The sequence below is a fragment of the Taudactylus pleione genome, unplaced genomic scaffold (assembly GCF_031769625.1).
Source record: "Taudactylus pleione unplaced genomic scaffold, aTauple2 ptg000615l, whole genome shotgun sequence".
Taxonomy (NCBI): Eukaryota; Metazoa; Chordata; class Amphibia; order Anura; family Myobatrachidae; genus Taudactylus; species Taudactylus pleione.
Genome location: NW_028285017.1, coordinates 5,171,362 through 5,195,823, shown reverse-complemented (window position 1 = coordinate 5,195,823; position 24,462 = coordinate 5,171,362). Strand labels below are relative to the sequence as shown.

The following is a 24,462-nucleotide window of genomic DNA, read 5'->3' as shown; positions in this document are numbered from 1 at the left end:
TAAGTACCTGGGTTTTGGAAATCAGACTATCCAGCTGATCCCTTGGCGTCATCTGCGTCCCTATTTTTCCTGTACTCCCTTGTTTGCAGCAAGTTGTTAGTGGATAAGACACTCACTGACTGTCATTAGAAAAATAAAGCGGAAATAATAACTACAGTCAGCAATGTCTTCCATAGTCTCCACGCGCTTGAAAATCTGGTCTTTTTTTTAGAATTAGCCTTCAAATTTTTTTTTACAATATATGTTAATTGTTTTTATAAAATACATTACAAAATCACCAGAAACCCTATACCAAATTGTGGAATAAAAACCACACACCACAAAACAAAACATAACATTGGGAATAGACAAAAGTCCAACTAACATAAGAACAGTACAAATAAGGGAGGGGATATGGTTGGCATGGAGGAGGGGGGGGGAGAGTTGGTAAATTGAGAGAGCATATAGAAATTTTTTTTTAGAAGAGGCAGCATGGAGCAGAGGCATCTTCACAAACTGTAAGAGACAGCAGGACTCAAGCAGCAGACATCAGGTATGTTCCTGAAGACTTGAATTCCAACCATGGGTGCCAAGTGGAGATAAACTCCTGATTTTGCTCCGGGCCCACCTGGAGGTCTTCCATAGACATATACATATCTATACGGGCAAAACATTCCTTAAGTGTGGGAGGGGAAGTAGATTGCCAGCGAACCGGGATTACAGCTTTTGCTGCACTGTTAAAAAAAACTATAGCAGGGACTTTTTAGAAGTTGTCAAAGGGCCAGGGTATAAGTTGAGGAGCCAAAAGGAGGAATCAGAGGGAGTTTCTGCGCCCACTTTAGACTTAATATAAATCACTTGGTCCCAGAAGGGGCGTAGCAGACTGCAGTCCCACCAAATATGGTGTCACCATATCACAACGCCAGCATTTATCCGGTAGTCCAGGAAACATTTTTTGCTAGCGTAAGAAGGCATTTGTACCAGCGTGAGAGAACCTGAAATTGTGTCCCAATAACAGAATAACTAACGGAACTAGCAAATGTATTTTGAAAATTTTGTGCCAGTCACAATCCTCTAAATCAAGTTGTAGATCTCGCTCCCAGTCTTTAGCCTACTTGGGGAGGACAGAGTACATGTGTTCAAACAAGAGTGTGTAGCTCCTAGAGAGAGAATGCACGTGGTGCAAAGGGGCCAGGCACATGTCCTCAAAGGGAGTCAAGGGTCTGATACTAGCTGCTCGAAACATCACGTCTTTGTATAAAATCCTTCAATTGGAAATATCTCCAAATCTCAGATGGGCGCTGTCCTCCTCTGATAACTTGCGAAGGTATTGGGCCACAGGTTCCTAAGAAGAGGCAAGCAACTCAGGAACCAATGGGTCACGGAGGTTATATAATTTGGTATAATAGGAGTGGAATGTGTCAGCAATATCCCGGGTAAGAGTACATTGCCTCTCTTCATATTCTTTACTGTTTGAATATACAAAGTGGCTCTCTGGGGCCGCAAAGCTCTCCCTAATAATCTACCTGACTTATTACCCCACTGAAAAAAGCAGTTTATACAAAGTCGGTAGTCTTTTTTAATATTGTCAAAGCATTGATATCAGACCTAGTCTCGATTAGATCAGATAAGATCTGAGAGGAAGGGGTAGACTTATGTGTAGCTTCCAAAACTTTCAACTGTTGGGGCAGGGCAAGTTTCCTACTGGTTTTCTCACGTTTCAGCATTGAGCCTAGCTAGATAAGTTTCCCCCGTAACACGCATTTATGGGCCTCCCACACTGTGACCCCAGAGACCTCGGGCGTCTCATTAGAGGAAAAATAATCATTGATCGTCTCAGCCAATTGAGACTTACTGTGTGAGTCAGCCAGAATTTGTTCATTGAGACGCCACATACAATGCTTAAAATAGGGACATAAGGTCTCAAGTGTAAGTGAAATGGGAGCGTGGTCCGACCAGGTAATAAGGCCTATAATAGTGGCCTGAAACAAATGCAAAAATCTATTTGGTAGTAGGAAATAATCCAACCTGGAGTATACATCATGAGGCTGTGAGTAAAATGTGTAGTCCCTGTCACCCGGGTGTTGAAGTCGCCAAGTGCCAACCAACTGGTGGTCATGGAGAGTAACCACCAGTTGGTGATCACACTTGTGATGGAAAGCCAACGAGGACCTGCCGGGGGTTCCTGAAACATCTATTTCCAGCTGGAGAGACCAATTCAGGTCACCACCAATGATCGGAATACCTACGACCAGCAGGGCAATTCGATCCAGGACTGTAGTGAGGAAAGCTGCCTGATTATGGTTGGCTACATAGAGATTGATAAATTTATAAAGTTGGCCATACAACGTGCATTGAACCAGGAGCGTTGTGCCCTCCTCCAAAGCTACTGAGGTCACAACTTGAAACGGGAGGCGTTTAGATAGGAGAATGGCAACTCCTAGGATTTTCCAAGGACACCTTTTATAAGAAATTACGATCTTTGAGAATAGGGGCATCAGGAGACCTAAAATGTGTTTCCCTGAGAAACGCCACATCCGTTTTAACAGCAAACAGGTCACAGAGGACTCTAGATCTCTTCTTAGGCAAATATATACCTTTTGCATTAAGTGAAACCACCTTAATAGTGTTGCTCGAGTATTAACCACCATCATCTACTACTCATAATAGAGTAGCATATATTCACATACAGGAGCGCACGTGTAAACCCCCCTCGTCCTACTCATAATAGAGAACTCAAACTGTGGAAGAGGGTACCAACTCTCCCAGAAAAGGGAACCACACTGGGGAAGAAAGGGGAGGGAAGAGGTAAAACAAAAAATATAGAGCACCTAATGAGAACCATACAATGAATAACTAATAAACACTACCATCAACTGGAAGCTCGGGCGTGTGAAGCACGACCGAGGCCAAGAAATATCAGGCGGCGAGGGGGTCACCGGGGGTTAGTGACAACAGAAAGCTTAATTAACAGGCCAAAATATACAAGATACCATAAATATATAACAGAAAAAAAAAAATTATAATTTAAAACGAATAGGAAATAATTTTTTGGCAAAATAGCACAACAAATCAAATCAAGGGTGCCATTGGTGAAAAGCTAAAAAAAAAAAAAAAAAAAAAAAAAGTCTGATTGGAACTTATACAAATAATGCAACACAAATCATGCAATAACACTTATGTAAGGATACATAAGGGAGGGAGGGCCAAAGAGGAGGCATGAGCTTGCCAGTCCCAATGCAGGAAGCCATCCAGAAACCTGAAGAAATGAGAAAGAGACCTCCCCAGCAGAAACATTGTTAAGGCACAGAAAGTTCCCTCTTCTAAGATGAGTGTGAGGCAGGTTTTGGGTCACAGCACACCAGTTGCCAGTCATTATAAGGATGGGAAAGCTCTGGTGGGATAGAACCTACAAGCGACTCTTGCCCTTCCGGAAGGGCACCAGGGGAATGCCCAGAGTGGAACAGAAGGACGAAATGTCAGCTGGGTCTTTAAAGATAGACAACTTGCCGTTGTGGGAAACTTGAAAGCAGAAGGGGAATCCCCATCTGTATTTGTTCCCAGGTTTACGAATTTCGGCTATCAGAGTTTGTAAAGCCCTGCATTTTTGGAGGGTCGACCAGGACAAATCCTGAAAGATCTGGATCTGTTGACCGTCAACGTCTATGACATCCAAATGATGAATTTACGAAGGATGTATTCCTTCTGAGAGTAGTAATGTAGCTGACAAATATTGTCTCTTGGACGGTCAGACAACAATCTGGGAGCTGGGATCTTGCCCATTGAAGACCCTATTGAAAAAGTTGATCAGCCACTGTGGCGGGATATCTTCCGAACCACCTCTAATCTGCAGATTATTCCATCTCCCTCTATTATCCAGATCTTCCAGGTGGTCCTGAAATTATTGGAATACAGCCATCTGCTGGAAGACAACCGCTTGAAGAGCATTGTGAGCAGCAGTGGAGTCAGAGGTGAAGTTCCTCCAGGGAAGCAAGATGAGTGCCAAGTTAACACACCTCCGCTTGAACCGAGGCAATTTTGGAGCGAACAGTGTAGCGGATCCTATGCTCCAACTGTTCAAAATCCTGTTTCGTAGTCAATGAACGTAGTACTGTAGCTCCTAGACCTGCGAGATCCCCCCCATCTCTGGTGTAGAATCCGGACCCAGAGAAGGGTCGCAGTCTGGGAGGGAGAATCAGAGGCCAAGGAAAGCCTGGGAGAAGGCAGGGTAGATGACTCCTCTGCCGGTACAGAACCCTGGGTCGAAAAAACTGTCACATATCAGAGGAGGGAGTGCTCGCAGGACATGCAAAGTCTCTTTTTTTGGGATTCCTTCTGTTCCTTTTGGGTGCTCTTCCAGCCTTTCACCATGAGACAGGTAATAAATAGCAACAGAGAGACAAAAAGAGGAGGCACTGATGAGATGAAATATGGACAGAGTATTATGCGGTCATAGTCGCTGTTGACCCATTCCCCCTAAAAAAACAAAAAGGCTAGGCCGGCATCAGCATGCAGAAAAGCCCATTTCAAGGTGGTGTAGACAGACTCCAAGGGGCATTCCACACTTCAGTTGCAGTAGCAGGGTATATATAACTGAAGGTTGTAGCTTCACACCGGCTGTGTGTGCAAGGATCAGCTGTTATGGGAGACAGCAGGCTCGGTCCAGCCAACAGTCTGAAGTTTCTAAAGAGCCAGCCATGGTGTGGAGGGAGAGCCACAGCAAGTAGGAAGCCTCAAACAAGGAGAGGAGCCGCCGACTAACCACTGATGAGGTCCAGGCACCAGTGTCTGCAGAGCAGTGGGCACTCCATGGATTGGAGAGGAGGAGAGAAGGCACAGAGAAGCCCAGGAGGAGACAGTTCCAGGCTGCAGGATACCTTCTCAAATTGAGGTCCCGGCTTCAACTGTGGGAACAGATTGCAACCCTGCAAGGATGCATGCGGGGTCCCCTGGCTCTGCAGACATGACCACCAAGTAAGGAGAGGGTTACTGGGGCAAATGTGGCTGGGGAGGGGACTCACATTTTCACATTTTATTTTAAGAAAATTTGAAATGGCTACACATAGCCCAGTATCAATATTCAGTATGCATGTAGGTGACCAAATTGGATGAGATCCAACAATTCAAAGTGATTTACTTAACCATCTCCAACTGCACTGGAGCCTATTAGTGCACTCAGAATATTATTTCATACACAAGGCATAAGGTGCCATTATGTGATCAAATTTACCCACCTGCATGTTAGCGACTCCATTGATTTTTATTAAATTATTATGGGAAATAGCAGTAATTTGGGTCCATACACTGCAATATCAGGCCAATTATTTGGTATCATTGCTGATGTTGCAGCATATATGCCCAGCATTACAATAAAAAAATAAATGAAAATATTACAGATCTAGCAGGCTTCAAATTGTGTTTTGTTTTTTGATACTGAATAATTCAGCTAATGCATAGTCCATGCAGTACAATTTCTCTACTCACTTTCTTAACAATAAGTACCAAACTAAGGACCTTATTTATCAACGAGTGTTGTCGATCACGAGTGATAAAACTTGTTGCGTATGATAAATGGTGCTCAAACCATAAGCTCCTAACTGTCCTTTTTCTAACAGATGACAGTTGGGAGCTGATTGACTGGAGCACCATTTATCATACGCAACGAGTTTTATCACTCGTTGTGATCGATAACACTCGTTGATAAATAAGGCCCTAAGTTACTTGCCATGGCTGCTCGGGTGGCTTGCTATTTAATCATTGTAAATATGAGGTCTTAGTGAAAACTTCAGCTTATACAATGGTGGTAATAAAAAAAAAAATATTGAAACACTTCATTTAATTTTAAATTAATTACTTGCAGAAAAAAACACATGCACAGCTGAATAATGGAGAACTGTAAGTAACATGCTGCACAGTGTAATAAAAATAAATATTGAAAAAAATAAACTAAAGGCAGCATGTCTTAAACTGGGTACACACTTGACGATATCTTTCCAGGGGCGTATCTACACATTGGCCAGGATGGCAGTCGCCAGGGGCGCCGGCCGAGGGGGGGCGCTACCCAGCGGTGCCATCCATTGCCAGGTGGTAGATACACACTTGCCGGCAGTGGCGGATTAAGCGTGGGGGGGCACGCATTTTTCTTTTTGATGCGCGCCGGGTCTTCTCCACAATAAAAATAAAAACTTTATCTGACGGCGCAGGCAGGTGCGCACTTCACGAAGCTGCACGGCCTGGGGGGGGGGGGGGGGGGCTGGCAGCAGCAACCTCATCTTCATTGCGACTGTGCAGCCGGGCCGTGCAGCTTCCCGAAGTGCGCACCTGCCGACGCCGTCAGATGAAGTTTTTTCTTTGTACAGAGAAGAGTCGACCCGGCGCACGTGTCATAATGCCGCACTGATGAAGGGAGGACAGAGGAGCCGCGGCCCGTGATAGCACTGCAGCAACAAGGTAGGAAGTGGGGATTGGGGGCACAGAAGGGGACCTGTCGGGGCTGGCTGGGGAGTGGGTATTTAGAAGGGGGGACTGGCTTGGGAGTGGGGAACATAACAGGCTGGGGCTGGTTGTTGAGTGGGGGCACAGAAGGGGGTTGGCTGGGGAGTGCGGACTTAGAAGGGGGGCTGCTGGGGAGTGGGGGACATAAAAGGCTAGGGTTGGCTGTTGAGTGGGGGCATAGAAGGGGGTCAGCTGGGGCTGGCTCTTAGAATGGGGACTGGATGGTTTTTTTTCCTGTGGAAGCCAATGTGTGTTCTTTTAATATTAAAAATAGTAAAAGCTGTCAGAGGCGACAGGGCTGTGAGGGGGGAGAGCTGGGGGGGAAGGGGGGGCGCCAGTCCCTTATTTTGTCAGGGGCGCTCTGACCCTTAGATACACCCCTGCATCTTTCACATACATATAAGATCGGCCCTGCAGCTGCCGACACTGCATCACAAATTCCTTTTAAACAAAGATGTGGATGACTCTTCCAATTCTATATATAGTTTGAGAATTTATTGCACATTCTCGAAAATGAAAACACCGGTTTTATAAGAATCGGATTCAAGAACCACTATGAAATCGTTTTGAGCATCTCTAAATGTGAACAATTGTGGATGGTTAGGTGATTATACCATTTGTTTATATTGTTTAATTTATTAAATGTCAACATTTTCTGCCACACTATAGAATCTCTGATGATCTCTAGACCATAATTGCTTTAACGCTAAAGTATATTCTTTAGGTGCTGCATATTTTAATTCTTCCGAAAACTCCAAGTGTTGGTTGTACTATTCAGGAGCAGTGCATTTTATCACACTTTACCTTCTGCATAAGCTCAGCTGCTTGCATATATAATTGTAAACTAATGGTACCTTCATTTGTCAGGGAGGAACCGCTATTGATCTTCAACAGACTAATGTTGATTTTCCATTCGGGCAGTGTACCTTGTTAAGAAGAGACAAATTCAAATGCTCTGCTAACAAATGTGCTCTTCTAAGATTTTTTTGCCAGTGCACTGAAGCTCTGTTTGAGCTGTTTGAGAGTGTTAAGTCAGGGGTCTTCAACCTTGGCCCTCCAGCTGCTGTGGAACTACACATCCCAGCATGCACTACCACCTTTTTGATATAACAGCATGCTAAAACTATGGCAGTGCGTGCTGGGATGTGTAGTTCCACAGCAGCTGGAGGGCCAAGGTTGAAGACCCCTGGTTTAAGTAGTCACAGAATTATTGCCATTGACGAGTGTGACATTTTTAGACCCCTTCTGGGTACATATCTATACAGTCATCGACAATTGTATAGGTGTGTATTAGACATGAGCGAGCTCGGATTTCCCGCCAGGCTCAGATTCCAAAATGAGGCAAAAGTCATCATCCTGGGTTTGGATTCTATCCAAGGCCCTCCCGCAGTGATTCGAGCGTCATTTGACTCCAGTCATGCTTCTGTGTGCTGTGCTATGCTCCGCTATGTCCATCCACAAGTGGTTGTGCTGTGTTTATCAAGTGGCTGTGCAGTGTCCATACGTAAGTGGCTCTGCTGTGTCCATCCACTCCCTGTCCCTGTGTCCATCCACAAGTGGCTGTGCTGTGTGCAGTGCCCTTAGTCTAATTATTCCGTCACACAGTGATGCTGCACTGACTCAGCAGGCCATACCCCACTGCATTCACATATAAGCAGTGTGACTCTGCAGTGTCCGGTTGCGAAAAAAGTAAAAAAAGTAAAGAAAAAGTAAAAACAAAATATTTTTAAGTTTGTACAACTTGTGTGCGCTGTTCCCCAGTGCATTTGTTCACATGTATATAAAAGCCCTTTGAATCCCCGCAGTGTGAGTTGAGCTGTGAATTGATAAAATAGAATATATAATTTTTTATTGTTTATACTGTTCTGTGCACTGTACCCAGTGCATTTGTTCACACACATAATATAAAAGTCCTTTGAATCCCCGCATTGTGAGCTGAGCTGCGAATTGAAAAATGGATAATGACGTTTAGAGAAGAGCAGGAGCAGCAACCAAATACTATCACTGCAGCTGCTGCCACTACCAGTCATCATGATGATACTGGGTTTAAGTCAAGGCATCTGAAATTAAAAAAACTATTTACAGTGGTAAAAAAAACACACCTCTAATAAAGGGAAAGTTTAGTGCAGAAAAACAAAAAATTGCCAACATGTCATTCACCACACTCCATGGCAAGGAAAGACTCAGGCCTTGGCCTTTATTTATAAATGGTTGTTCTTTAACTGTCAGTGAGTATTTTCTTCTGCCTCTCATGATGATGCAAGACCTTTTCACCCAGAGTCTAGAAGAGGTGTCAAAAAAAAATCAAAACCACTGAGGCAGTAGAACACACTATGTTCAGAAACAAAAATGTCACAAATCCCTGAGGAGAGTCTAAGTATGTCTTTCTGTACTCATAGAGTAGCTGCCTTCTTCCATTTCTGCACCCTCTGCCAATGTAGCATGAGCAGCATAAGTCAATAAGTTCCTGACCTAAACATTGAGGATGCTATGATTGAATTGCAACAGGGTGAGGGGCATATTTGTGTAGCTGACACAGGCGCTAATGAGGTTGTTGATGATAAGGATGTTGTTTATGTAAGTCAGGCACCAGTTGAAGCAGTTCTTGTCCGTGATAAGGCCATTGTCATGCCTGGGCATAAGATGAAAAAATCCACCTCTTATGTGTGGAGTTGTTTTTGTTAAAATCCGGACAACATTTGTCTTGCCATCTGTAGCGTTTGTAAAGCAAAAGTAAGTAGAGGTAGGGACTTTAACCATCTAGGAATTTTCTCCCTGTTACGTCATTTGCAGTGAGTGCATGAAGTTTTTGTCAAAATCTGAAATTTATGCTAATAAAGTAACACATGCAGTCCAGATTCAGCTAGCTCCCTTCTCTCTGCTAGATCCAAGCAACTGCAATCTCCACTACCAACAACCTCCTCTTCAATATCAATAATGATCGGCAGTAGTCCTGCATCCAATTTGATAAGACTAGGTGAGTCTGCCCCTATCCTGGATTCTACAGAAGAATCCTTGAGCACTATGCCTGCTGCTGCTGTTGGGGGTGGATCTTCACCACAGAAGGGGACCAAGATGGCTACTACTAGTAGTAGTTTAAAAAAATTGACTGTTAAACAATCCTTTGATAGAGGAAGCATGTATGACAGCTGTCACCCAGTTGAACAGCAGATCACTGATGCTATAACAGCTATGCTGGTATTAGATCTGCGTCCAATATCCACCATTAATGCAGTGGGTGTAAGACAGTTAATTGAGGTCCTGAGACCTCACTACAAAATCCCATCAAGATTCCACTTCACTAGAAAAGCAATCACCCGCTTGTACATGGACATTATAAGAAAAACTTAGTGGCTTCCAAAATTCCATTGTTCCCACTGTCCACTTAACCACAGATATGTGGACAAGCGGAACAGGGCAAACTAAACATTACATGACTGTGACATCTCGCTGCCTTCAGTAGCACAAACAGCAGCTGCAGCATCTAACAAAAGCCAGCTCATTCAGAGGCAGGCTACTCTCTGTATCACTGGCTTCATGAAGAGGCATACTGGTGTCAACCTCTTAGAAAAGCTTAGGGAAGTCATTGAAAAATAGCTTACCCCACTTGGACACTCCTCAGGATTTGTGATTTCTGACAATGCCACAAATATTGTGAGAGCATTACAACTAGGTGATTTCGAACAAGTCCCATGTTTTGCTCACACAATCAATTTGGTGGTGCAGATTTTTTTGGAAAAAGTACAGGGCCATGCAGGAGATACTGTCTGTGGCCTGAACATTTTTTGCCATTCAGCAGCTGCATGTAGAAGATTGCAGCACCTGAAAGAACAATTTAATTTGCCCTTCCACCAGCTAAAGCAAGATGTAGTAACAAAGTGGAATTCCACCTTTATATGCTTCAGCAGATGGAGGAATAGCAAAAAGTCATCCAAAGCTACACAACAGCCATAACATAGGGAGAGTGTACATTACTCCAGCGTAGTGGAGAAAACTTTTTGTGTTGTGCTAGGTGCTGAAATTCTTCGAAGTTTTCACCGTCAAGAGAGTTCAGACACTTACAGCTTGAGTCAGGTGAATACCCTAATCAGCAGCTCAAGAAACTGAAGGAGGGCTGGAAACTAAGTGATTTGCTAAGTATGTCGGACTTGTAGATCAAGTCCTTTATTAGCTACACCAGGATCCAAGGATTGTCAGCATCTTAAAATAGGATCAATACAACTGAGCTCTGAAGAGATGCAAAGAGCTGTTGGCAAGTTGTGAGCTCAAGCGGCACATGATACTGCAACTTCTCCTTTAGTTTCTCCGGCAATTGTGGCTGCCAGGAACAAACTTAGCTTTCCTAAGAAACCGACTGGTGATGCAGATGAGTCAATACAACATTTTGACATCTGGTAGGGTCTAAAAGAATTGCCAGAAATTAGTTACACCTCACAGCGACTCCATCTAAAACGGCACCATTCAAAGAATCGTTGAGGATTATTTTCATGACACCATTCAAATAAGCATGTCAGACAGTCCGTTTGACTGCTGGCAGGAAAAAATGGCAATTTTGAGGCCCTTGCAAAAACTGGCTTTGCTTTACTTAAGCAGCCCAACCTAAAGTGTGTACTCAGAGTTTTCAGCACAGCCGGGTACCTTGTCAGCAGTCAACGTAGGAGGCTACTTCCTCAAAATGTAGAAGAGATGATGTTCAAAATGATCTACATATTCCATGAGGAAGAACTTTACTGGCAATTTCATTAAAGTCCAGGAGGTACCTGTAATGGTGGCTTACAGCAGGGATGAATTAATATTGTGTGAAGATGATGTATACACTAATGAGGGTTAGGATGATGACGACGACGACACCTTGCCTTTGTAGAGCGAGTTTATACATAGAGACCATTGCCAGCAATGTCAGATGCCCATTGGTAGCTTGTTTTGTGGGGGCCCAAACAAACCAATCACTTAAGCCACAAGTCCCTGTTGCTGAAGCAATTGGGATGTCAAACTATGTATGTCCTTTTTAATATAACATAAGAGTGAGTGGGAGGGCCCAAGGACAATTCCATCTTGCACCTCTTTGCATTATGTGCTGTTTGGGGCATTGCTGACTGTCTTTTTGCGTAGACGACAAACATTTTTATAGTTTATTAAATTGCCATCCTGTCTGCCACTGCAATGCCACTCTGTTTCCTAGATGTTGGAAGTTGAACTGCCACAGCCACTGAAATCTTCAACATGAGGTTGCTGAATGCTGAAAATGTCCAGAAATTTTTATTGCCACAGATAGCATCTGCATGCCCCTTTAATTTTTTTTTTTTAATTCTGAATCACCAAGTACTGTAGCCCCACTGGGGCAGGTACTGATGTGAATGGGAAAATTCCCCTCCTCCCTCATAAATTTGCTTCAGAATCCAAAAATTAAATTAAATTTACAAACAACCAATCCTCCTTACTTTCCCTGCCTTCAACTACATACATTCATCTACTTTGGGCCAACTTTCTTAGTTTCTTTGTATGGGGTCGTATAGTTTTAGACTGCCATCCTGTCTGCCACTGGGGTGCCATTCTGTTTCCTAGATATGGCAGTTCAACTTCCAAAATGGCACGTGTTTGTACCACCCACTTATTAACTAGAAAAGAAAATAATTTTAATAGCCAAGGATTTCTCACAAGAGTTGACAAGAAGTCAAGAAAATTAATTGTTGCACTGCAGAGCTGGAAATTCCAAATCAGTCTATCTTACATGAATACAACAAATATTAATTTAGGAGGTTGACCCGCTGGCCATTCCCCCCCTCCTCCCTCATAAATTTGCTTCAGAACCCAAATATTAAATCAAATTTACAATCCAATCCTTCCTTTCTTTCCCTGTCTTCAACTACTTACATACTCCATCTCCCATGGGCCTCTGATCTACAGTAGTTATTGATTAATAAAAACATTCTTGGTTTCTTTCTATGGTGTACTATAGTTTATTAAAATTCCATCCTGTCTGCCACTGCAGTGCCATTCTCTTTCCTAGATGTGCCATGTTGGAAGTTGAACTGCCACATGTTTGTGCCGCCCACTGCTATCGCTTAGCTTCGGTGCAACCTTTTGGCCTGAACTGGATGAAAACAATATTGACAGCTGTGAGGTGGTCAAAATTGACTAGAAATTAATATTATTGAGGTTAATAATATTGTAGGAACAAAACCAGGCCCAAATTGTGATTTTAGCAGTTTTTCAAATAAAAAAACAAAAATACAGATCCAAAATCAAAACCTGTGAGGGTGGTTTTGGTAAAATCAAAACACAAAGTTAATACAGATCCAAAACCAAAACATGGGGGTAGGTGCACATCTTTAGTGTGTATGCTGTACCATTGCAGGATCGTTAGCCATTAAACAGCTTATAACTCTACTGCAACAGTCGGGATCAGGAGATCGCATCTTATTGGCTGTTTACTATTTGTCGGCCTGATCTCCTAATCCCATTGAAGCCCGTACACACTGAGCTATTACTGCATAGTGTGTAGAAGCCTTGCAGACAGGGAGACAGGCTTGGGACACAGCACCCGGCTGATCGGGGACAATTACCTGATCAACAGAGTAATCAAATAGGTGTGTACCCAGCTTACTCTCTGATACTAAGATCTACTGTAGCCTGCAAAGGTGGTAGGCTCAGGCTGTCTGACAAGCTACAATGCACAGCTCATCTTTAAGGGTGACTTATACAGCTTTAAAAGCATGGTTTCTTCCTCCCAAAATCCTTAACCAGCTTCAATGTTATACAGTCTCTTTTGTTGTTAGGGACCCCATTCCATTATACTGGAGCAGTAATGTTGACACTCTAATGACCCGTTATATAAATAATAAACATATATTAAAAAAGGAAACTGTGCCAATACGGGGGGATCACAGTAGATAAATAAGTATAAATTTAGAATCTGTTCATATGACTAGTAGAAAAAAGAAGAATGGCTTTCCTTATATAGACTAATTTAATAGACTTTCATATAAACAAATTTACATAAATAAAAGCATACAGTATTGAAGCTCATACTTTTAAAACTGCCATTATATGAAATTCCTGTTGCTAGAATCACAAGCATATATACATATATATTTACCAAATACTTATCACATTGCTGGCTAGAAGTGTCCAAAAATTAAAAGTTCTGAAAAAATTTGAGAATAGTATTCCAAGATGAAATCCACATATATACTTTGTGTGCAGCTCCTCGGTTAAATCCCAAATATTTATCTGTGTGCTGCTTAGAATAGATAAATGACTTAGGTCTCACTATTCTTTGAGTAGTATAAGGTTCCTCGCCAGGAGCTGGCTGTTGTATACTCTGTACTCGCCGCCCTGTTAACCGATCCTATGCCAATCACAATGCGGGAGAATTGACATGGAGCGGTCCGTGCTCCGAGGGATGCAGCAATACTTAATGGCAGTACTGTGTTCACACTCGACTGCAGTGAGCGAAGCAGCTGTGTTCCAGATCCGAGATGCTGTTCCTTTGAAGCAAAACTACCCGGCACAACAAACTTCAGTAATTGAAATGTGAACACCCAACGACTTTTCTGCTTATGGTAATTAGCGGTAGTGTGTTAGCCAACAGTTGCATCCTCTTGTAAGCAATGAATAACAAATATATAACCGGCAAATGGATAATGGCTAAATCACAATAGGTTGCTAGCAAATTAGCTGTACTGTAAGATAGCTTGGCTGGATCAACGCCTTTCGGTCCCTTATCTATGGACTTTTTCAAGATAAATACTTAGCCCCAAGATACCTGAATTTATAGTGATCCAAATTACTTAAGTTGATTGTTTTCACAAAGATAATTAACAGAAGCCCTCTCATGATTGCCTTTCAGCCTGTTATATTGTAACACTGTGTCATACAGCTTCATGGAATGTTTAAACAGTAGCCATACAAATCAAAACAAACTTTCATATAACTCTGTAAATTTAATATATAACAATAGAATACCTATATGTATTTTCAATTATATTATCATCATTAAACATGGTACAAATATCTTTACAATTGTCTACCATATCATGTTTTTAAAAAAACAAAAAACATAAAATAGATTAGAATACAACGAAATAATAATAATAATAGAAGCCATTCTTTTTGAGTAAATACCAATATATAAAAAGTCAAAACAGCAATAATTTTATTGTTACCTGTTTCAATATATATACTGGCTAGACGGTGGTTGTTTTCTCTACATCTCCTCAGTCCTGACGTCAGAGTCCGGCGTGGCCCTGAAACGTTGACCTTAAATGAGGATTATGATGTAACAATAGCAAGTATGCTTTTCACATAAAACAAGTTGTCTTTAATCCAGTAGTGCCGTGCTTCTCTCTAGTTTCGACTAGCTAGGTGGATATGTATATATGTATGTATGTATGTGTATGTGTATATATATATATATATATATATAAATAAAATATATTTTTTTATAGTAGCTCACAGTGTAATAAAACTGTAAACTTTATGTAATAAAAATATCATAAATGCGTACATTAAGGTTAACATTAGCCAGCTCACGAAAAGCCTAATAGCACGTGGATTGTCAGTCACTCCAGTCACTACCGCTATGCGCTTTGCATCTCTGAACCAAGCCGTTACTCTGACAGCCGGTGGAGGATCTTTCAGAGGCTGACATCAGTGTAATGGATCTATTACCACGGAGTTCTCAACGGTGTGTTAGTACATGTCGCCATTCCAGGCACGCCCAAACACGTTTCGTCATATTCAAAACTTCGTCAGACTTTTTTTATGATATGTTTATTACACAAAGTTTACCGTTTTATTACATTGTGCGCGCCTATATTTCTCTTCTAGAACTGTATATCAATTGGTGATAAAATCTCTCTCGATTGGAAGCTGTACTCTGTTAAAATACAAAATATGTGGACTATCTAAATATACTATAAGGACAGTTATTTGAATTGAGTCGATAGCGCAGCACACTATCCTTTTGAAAAAAAAAAAATATTATATATATATATATATATATATATATATATATATATACATACACACACACACACACACAGGTGCTTGAAAGTTTGGGAAACCTTCAGAATTTTCTATATTTCTGCTGAAGTTTGGCCTAAAACTTCCTCTGATTTTCAAACGTAAAATTGGATAAAATGATCCGATATCACATATCTGTGAGTGGCAAAAGTATGTGAACCTTTGCTTTCATTGACCCCCTTATGAAGCAATAACTGCTTGTAAACATTTCTAATTGTTGATAAGTCATGAACATCAGCTTGGAGGAACTTTACCCCATTCCTCCATACAAAACAGCTTCAATTCTGTTATGTTGGTGGGTTTCCTCCCATAAACTGTTCACTTCAGGTCCATCCCCAACATTTCGATTGGACTAAGTTCAGGACTTTGACTTGGCCATTCCAAAACTTAAAATTTATTCTTTAACCATTCTTTGGTCATTGTCTTCCTGCATGACCCATGTTCTCTTGAGATGCAGCTCATGGACAGATGTCCTGACATGTTCGTTAGAATATTCTGGTACAATTCAGAATTCATTGTCCCATCAAAGATGGCAAATCATCCTGGGCAAGATGCCGCAAAACAGGCTCAAACCATGATACCACCACCACCGTATTTCACAGATGGTATTGAGGTTTTTATGCTGGAATGCAGTGTTCTCCATTCTCCAAACATGGTAATTAGTCTCAGAAAGCAGAATACGCTTGCAGTACATATTTTTAATTTATCTGATCTGTAGTAGATTTTTGTCACTGTGCCATCTGGTGTGGCAACAAAACTTGATTCCTTGTTGCCAAAGCTCCTCTGTCAAGGGCCATAGCCCGCAAAGTTGCTATAGAGTTTGCCAAGAGAGGTACTGAAAGATCTGGATGTCATGGCCATTGAAGACAATGTAGTCGAGATGTCTAGCTTTTCTGAAGAATCACTTGGTCTTAAAGAAACGAAGATGGCAGATGATATCCTGAGGTGATGTATTTGGGGATCTCTGGATCGCGGAACACAAGTCACAGATCTTGAGTCTGACTCCAACAACTTGTTGAAGCCTGTGTAAGAGCATCAATAATGCCCTAAGGAGGGACTGCATCCTCTAGTATGACCTAGATCCTCAGGTTGTTACGGTGGCCCCTGCTCTCAAGATCTTCTAGATGGCATTGGATTCCCGAAGTTCACTGGATTGAGCATCAGATTATTCTTGGATAGAGGCCAAAAAGTCTGCAGACTCCTCTCTGCTTTCCCCCAGAGCCACGACTCAGATCTCCATTTTGGAGTTTTCCAACTGGACGGCTGCAATTTTACTAGATTCTCTTTTCCAGTTCCTGGAAATCCATCTCCAGAAATAGCATGTTACATTGTTTTGTACCTGAATTAGAGTATCAAGATGGCACCAACTGTACAACATTATATGTTTAAGTATAGAGTTTGTTTAAAAAAAAAAAAAGTAAACATCGGCTCCAGAGAATCAATGTTTATATCTAAATAATGTTTTGTATTCAATATTAAAAACATCGGTACTTCCAATGTTTTCTTTCGATGTTCCATTCCTAAATTGGGCAGTAATAAGTAATGGTCAATAATTTCTAATGTCAATATTTAACTCAATTCATAGATACTAGAAGTAATTTCATCAACCTATATGTTAAAGCTTTGCATGTTGGTTTTATTTTTTTGTCTGTTTTTCTACTGCCTGAATATTACGGGCCACAATCCTGCAACATGTTGCACAAAGCACCCTTGGACAAATTTCAATAAGCAGAACAAAATGCACTGGGCCTCAGGAATGTTTCTGCTTTGTGTTCCAAATAATTCATGCCATCTTTGTGACTGAATGAAAAATGAATGAACCATCTTAGAAGTAACATGAACTGTTTTTCTTCAGAGACAGTGGGGAAGTTCAGCTTTCATTTTAATCTTTTACACAGTCTCCTCTCTCTGTGTTGTGTAAAAATTCTCTTTCATTAGGGGCAAGATATCAACAACGATGAGAAAGATACTAGTATAAACGTAAAATAAATGGCAGTCTGGAACCTGCAGCTAGTATAAAATCCATTTATTTCATTAATCAGGACAGGTTTGTTTATAATGACATACTCATTTGAATATTATCCTATAGAAAACATAATAAATCAAGAAGATTACAATGTAAATCTAATGTACTGTAGCTAAATAAGAATAAACTTTAATAATGCAAGTGAGATGTGATTCTCAGAAGCCTGAGCTACAGAAAATATAAAATTAACTGATGGGAAGAGATTATGGTTGAGTAGATGAGAATTCAGGGAATTTATAGCAATTGTGTAAGGTGGTTATTGTAAACAAACCCACATGGTGACAAGAATTCCCCCATCAGCTCTGTAATAATGTTGAGAGGTAGCAGAAGCCATCATCAGACCACAATTTTGTGCTTTTGAAAAATGTTGATTGTCACAATTCCTATCAATAGCAGTCCAGTGCCCTAAAGGCAGTGCTTGACAAATCGCAGGGGCCAGGTCATCATGGCGACTAGATTTTGCTGCCTGCCTCCCAGATTTTGCAGGGAGAGCAGAAGCAGATCCTCGTCTGCCCCAGCAGAGATTCTTGTCTGTAGTATTGCGGTGGTCATGTCATGCACAGGAGTGCATGTGCTCAGTGTCGCCTGCGATGACTGCCTGTCCGTCCCATCCTATGCTGACTCCTCCTCTCCGTCCCGGCCTACGGTGACTCCTGTTGTCATTCTCAGTCTACGCTGATCCTCATGTACGTCCAGGCTGCCTGCTGTCTCCTAACTCCGGCTGCATAGAGCTCTCCAGTAAAAGGGTCTATGCGTGGCCAGGGATTGCTGAGCGGCTTCGAAGAGATAGTTGTGTGACCATGAGGGGGTTGGGGGCTGGATGGTTCCAGAGGGGTGGTTTGCCGGCGAGTACCCCCTTTAGTTGTGTGGCCATTAGGGTTGGTTGCCCGGGGGGGGTTAGCTGCTCAGTAATGTGGCCAGGGGAGGGTTGTTTGACCGTGGGGTAGTTGCATAGCAATGTGGCTGCGGAGGGGTGGTTTGCCTGGGGGTACCCTTTTAGTAGTGTGGCCATGGGGGTTGGTTGGCTCGGGGGATAGGTTGTAGTACTTTCTGGCACCATTGTTTTATGTGCAAATGAGGTCTGTTATTACTGGAATAGGGGTGGAGCAGGCGGAGCTGTGCAGAGCAGTAAGGTAGCCTCCATTTTACTAATTCCATTTTGTGGACTAGTATAGTGTGTATAACCGTTTCATAACACACAGAATTGTGCTCCTCACACACTACTGTCATTTCATTGGGGGACGGTGGTCTGGCTCCTAGATTTTAGAAAAATTTGTCAAGCCCTCCCCTAAGGTACTCACACTTGAGTACAATTTCAAAAATAAATCAATGGATGTATCTGAATGGTAGCTAAATGGACCATATACAACAATATCCACTTCTTCAGATGATATGATCAGAGTACCTCTTTCTGTGTGAAACAGACAGAGGCACTCTGTGGATATCATTGTATCCACAGATATATATATATATATATATATATATTAGGGGTGAGCGGGTTCGTTTTTACTCGGATTTACTCGGATCTTTAAACGGCATTTTATTGGCTGTCGCCTATCATGTGTTTTGGATAGCCAATATAATAAATCCGAATTTGCGGTAAAGTGGCGATAAGAACCAGGTAAAACCGAGCCTGCACATCCCTAATATATATACACACACACTTAAGTGCCAAAAATCATGGGCTAGTTGCTTAGTATCGTGTAAGACTCCCTCTAGCCCAGCAAAATGCAGCAACTCAATGTGGCATTGATTCCACAAATGGATGGAAAAACTCCGGAAAGATATAGACCCATGCCATCTGAATTGTTTCCCACAGCTCCCTGATATTTGTAGGTGCAGGATCTTTGGTGCGAATGGACCTATCCATCACATCCCATAAATACTTGATTGGGTTCATGTCGGGCAAATGTGGTGGCCACACCATTCGTTGGAACTCTCCATGATGCTCCTCGAACCAATTCTGGACAACTTGGGACCGATGACAGAATATTTCCTCATTGTCGTACTACATGAAGTTCATGAAGGGCTGCATATGGTCATCAAGCAATGCAGTGTAGTCAATGACATGTTCAGGTGGACCAGCGGACCCAACTCATGCCAAGAGAACAACTCACACCATTATGGAACAACCACCAGCCTGCACGGTGCCCTGTTGACAACTGAGGTCCATGGCCTCATGGGGACTGCAAAACACATGCAACCTACCATCAGCCAAAAACAATTAGAATTCTTTGGAACACGCCACATGTTTCCATACCTCCAGGGTCCAAATAGCGACATTACAATCCCAGGTGAGGCGCTAGGTCCAGTGTTGTGCTCCCATATCTTATGGAAGCTAAAGAAAACTGTACTTACTTGCTGGATATGCATCTAGTACCTCCTGCATTGAATGTGGAGGTGATTTGAGCCAGAGTCGATTGTCTTTTACCAAGGACAATTCTGGCCAGATGCTGCTGGTCATGATCATTAAGCACTCACCTTCGGCCACTGTGCTGTCACCCGTGTTTGTTAATGCCTCCCATGAGGTATTTCTGGTACACACGTGACACCGTGGATCGAGGAATGTTGAATGTTTGCATAGAAAAACAAAAGCACGTCAGTGCGCTATATACTATTCCTTATAAGATGGTCTTGTGGAACAAGAATTCCCAGAGTGGATTGCTAAAATGCTTAACCAGTCTCCCAAGTTCACTTGAGTAGGACCGTTGGTCCACTCGCACAGAAACAAAATTTAGGTTGACATCTTCCCCATCTAAATTACCCGAATCCAAAATGGGAAAAGTATTTGTTCTAAAAGTGGAGCAGAAAAAGGGGGCGCCACAGTGCATAAACTGTTGGAATATTTATAAAGCAATCAAAATTTAAAAAAAAACAGAAAATGGCCGCCCCATCTGCATCAGCCCAAACTGATTAAGCTGCCAAAAGGAAGTGCCCTTGGGAAAATTCAGATTTAGGACTAACAGCGAAGTGGAGTGGTCCGTGACTCCATGGGACAAATAATCTACCACATCAACCGTAGGAAGTAAAGTATGGGAAACAAACACTTTCAATTCTCAAAAACATACAATGGGATGAAGAAAAACAAATGTAACATCGAACCATGTGATGAGTCTGGTGCCGTACCTCCACAAGGCCCATTTCAGAAATCAATCGAGAGAAGGAGGATGGCCCACTACCATGGAGCTTCAGATCCTCCCTCTATCTATCTAAGACATCATTAAGTACTGCTTTAAAATCCTCAATATTGTACAAATACCTGCACATTTGGGAAATCAGTAAGAAATGCACAATATTTGAAAATAATCTAACTAAAAATAGACTATGCCAGGGTTCTGGGCCTTAAGCTGTTGCAAAACAAGTGAACTTTTGACCTTATCATTCAGACCTCGTACATTCCAAGATAGAACATTCAAAATATATAGCTTAGGAAAGAATTGATGCTGAGGATAAAAAAAAACACCCTCCTGTGGTAAAAGTAACAGAAAAGTGCGCTCGTAGGTATTCCACCCTTCCCATCAAATAATAGAGATATTTGTATGTTAATAAGAAAGATAACAAAAACAAACAATACAATGAAATATAAAAAAAAATTAAAAATCCCAACACAACCCCACCCTGCCTACCAAACCCCAAATAGGTATGTCTCATCCCTAACAACTAAACTCCTTAACCAAACCTAACCACTAAGATAAATAAGAGTTATGGTGAGGGCAGCTACTCCCATGCACCTTAAAGTTCATGGCGTTACCAGTGCAGCAAAACTCCAACTGTTCTCTTCCAAAAAGACAGATAGAGTACTCCTCAACTAAACAGAAAAAACTAAATTATCAAAGATCAGACTCAAAGTATAAATTATAATCTAAGGACCAAAACAAAATATACAGTGTAAATCAGATAAACAGAGATAAAGTTCATATAGAGTAGACTAGACAAAAATGGTTGTCCAGACAAATTAGTTATATACGTTTGATGTAACCAATTTGTCTGAACGACCATTTTTGTCTGTTTTCCAGTGTTTGGCAACAAATGGTTGAATGTCATTTACTCCCTTACATTACCAGATTTTAATTTCAACTAGCCAGATTGGACAGATAATCTTATAGTGTGTACCTAGTTTAAGACTATGATGGGCACTCTATCCTATTAAGTTCTGTCCATCTGCACCTTTATTAAAATAGCACTGTTTTCAGTCTGTTAGTTGTACATTATTTTGGTCTACTCTTTTTACATATATAAGGTTGTTAGATTTCATTTTATAATACCATATACAGGGATGGGATTTATGCTTCAAAATGCTTGTGGCTTTGGGTTTACAGGAATTATTCTATATTTTGTAGTACCACATCCATGATATACTAAATGACATTTAATTTGAACTTGTCCTTCCTCTGTCATCCTACTCATTTACTGATTTAGCATTGTAGGAAGTGGCACTGATAATCATGTTTCTGCATAACCCATCACTTGTATAAAGATCACTGCCTGTATTTATTTATCATTGCAAGAAGCTGTGTGTGGATGGTATAATGTCATATTATGCGGTTCATTTCCTGTGAGAAGTTCATTTGTGTAAAATTCATCTGTGACCTTTTATGTACTGTGGTCCTCTGTAGCTATGAATTATAACTCCTGTATCTTCCTCCACTGTTGCCGTGTGATACATTGCTCTGATCCTGCAGAGATTTCTGATAGCCAAGCTGTTTAGTCACCTGACCTCTGCCAGGAAAGCTCTGAAATCTGAAATCCCTCACTTCAGACTAAAGAAGGTGGAGAACATTAAGCTGTGGCTGTCTCTACGCTCCTATTTAAAGGTGAGCTAAGTTACAATAGATGCTGATCATAAGCACACTCCACTGTGGGCCTAATTCTGATACATCATATTTTTCCTTTCCAGAGACGAGGACCCCAGAGATCTGTGGATGTAATTGTATCTTCAGTCTATTTATTAACCCTCTCTATTGCCTTCATTTGCTGTGCTCAGGTAACTTCACTTCTGTAATGTTCAGCTAGTGCTTCATGCAGACAGATGTCTAAATACAACTATTGTTAGACTCATTTAATCTTTCTGTTGTGTACCGACAAATGGTTACAAAATATTTCACATTACAAAATAAAATTATCATGTGTACAGTTAGGACAGTAGCCATTATCTGTACAGATTTGTACGTTTTGGAGGTGCAATTTTGTTATTTTAAACTAAATTGAGCACATATTACTGTACGTGTATATATTGGTGGGAAACACAATCTCACAATGACCAAGAAATAACAGTGTGCAGCCAGATCTGACCACACTGAATGAGGCCTATTGTATCTTACCAAATTAGCAACACCTGTGAGGATCTGGCTGCCCACAGCGAACCAGTGAACCCAAGCACTGGGCACCTCTATGAACTACCTTCTCCAGATCAGCACAGAATTTGGAGGAGGTCCTTTGATACATGATACATTTATGCAGGGTTAGAGCAAGGTCTCTTGGCACCCTAAGCATAGCTTCAGCCTAGCGCACCCCCCCTATCCCTTCCCTCTGCCCCCCCTTCTGTGGTTGAAACTGTCACACTCACATGTACACTCCGGTGCCAGTGGTCCATTAATATTCTCAGCGGTCAGCCTGATACTTCACACCTCACCTTCTGGGGAGGAGAGAGAGACAGGGGAGAGAGAGACAGGGGCAGCATACTGGTATGCACAATAGCATATCAGTGCTGAGGTGAGGCTGACTACGTGGGCGGTCGTGGCAGAGAGTGAGACCTGCTTGCACTGTTAGCACAGGTCATGGGGTGACTGTGATGGATCACACTGGTTTCTGGGCAGATGGCCACATGTCTAAGCATCCGCAGTTGTGGCTACCGGGTTGGGTATGAGTTCCCAACGGTCGGGATGCCGCTGGTTAGAATACCGACAGTGGCATCCCGACAGTAAAAATCCCGACAGTGGTAGGTAAGTATACTACCACTAACCCTTAGCCTAACCCTCCCTCCTCGTGGCCTAACCCTAACCTCCCCCTCCCCGCAGCCTAAACCTAACCCTGCCCCCTTAGTTATATAAGAAAAAATGCTGGAGTATCCTGGGTGCAACCAACACAAAAATAGCAGCAGACTGAATAATCAATAGATAGTACCCTTCTCTACCGCCTTAATTTAGCAAAATATAATATGGTGAAAATTCAGAGTGCGCTAGTGTCACACAAATAAAACCGTATACTTTCCTTAAAATTTTACACACTAAATCTTGTGTGTCAATGACATTCCTCATGTTAGATGATTTTTTCCAACATGAAAAACCAAAAATCATATAGAGATATGGTGTAATACATCACACATTATTTTATTTCAAACGACTTCCAATATGTAAAATAAGACTGAACTAGTCATCACACATACTAGTCTCCAATAAAAAACCAATGTGAAAAACAATTCAATATGAGCAAAATCCACATGGATTAGAAGGTACAGTAGGAGAATTACCAGAAGTCTCCTTGACAGAGCCTGTAGTTTGTAATTTAATGGAGGTCTCTGGAAAACTCATCCACAGTCCTTGTCCAAGTGAATCTCCAGGTATCCCCTTGTCACACTGATCCAACGCGTTTCGAGAGACAGCAGCTCCCTTCCTCAAGGCAGTCTGCCTTGGGGAATGGAGCTGCTGTCTCCCCCTAACCCTTCACTAACCCCCAATACTTACCTTCAGGATACTGGAGCTGGGATTCCGGCGCCGGTATTTAGACTGTCGGCATGCCGAGATGCTGAATACATCCTGTGGCCAACACCAGCCAGAGTTGGATCTCTACAGAGAACAGACAGTGAGTGTACTGTACCCTGTCTGTAAGTCTATAGCACAGTAGCTCCTCCGTCCCCTCCTCTCCTTCATGCTTGCTAGCCAGGCACTGACTGAGTGCTGTGTAGCCCTTCCCTGTCCCGATTCCACCTCCCTAGC

General features: G+C 41.9%; 1 protein-coding gene across 2 annotated transcripts in view; it reads left to right on the top strand.

Annotated features, from left to right (window-relative positions):
* PHTF1 (putative homeodomain transcription factor 1) overlaps nucleotides 1-24,462 on the top strand; it is a 137,160-nt gene that overhangs the window by 93,931 nt on the left and 18,767 nt on the right. For both annotated transcript variants that reach the window (XM_088454433.1, XM_088454432.1), the window contains exons 14-15: nucleotides 22,210-22,341; nucleotides 22,425-22,511. In XM_088454433.1, the coding sequence (XP_088310559.1) occupies nucleotides 22,210-22,341; nucleotides 22,425-22,511 (219 nt within the window). The remainder of the gene's footprint in view (nucleotides 1-22,209; nucleotides 22,342-22,424; nucleotides 22,512-24,462) is intronic.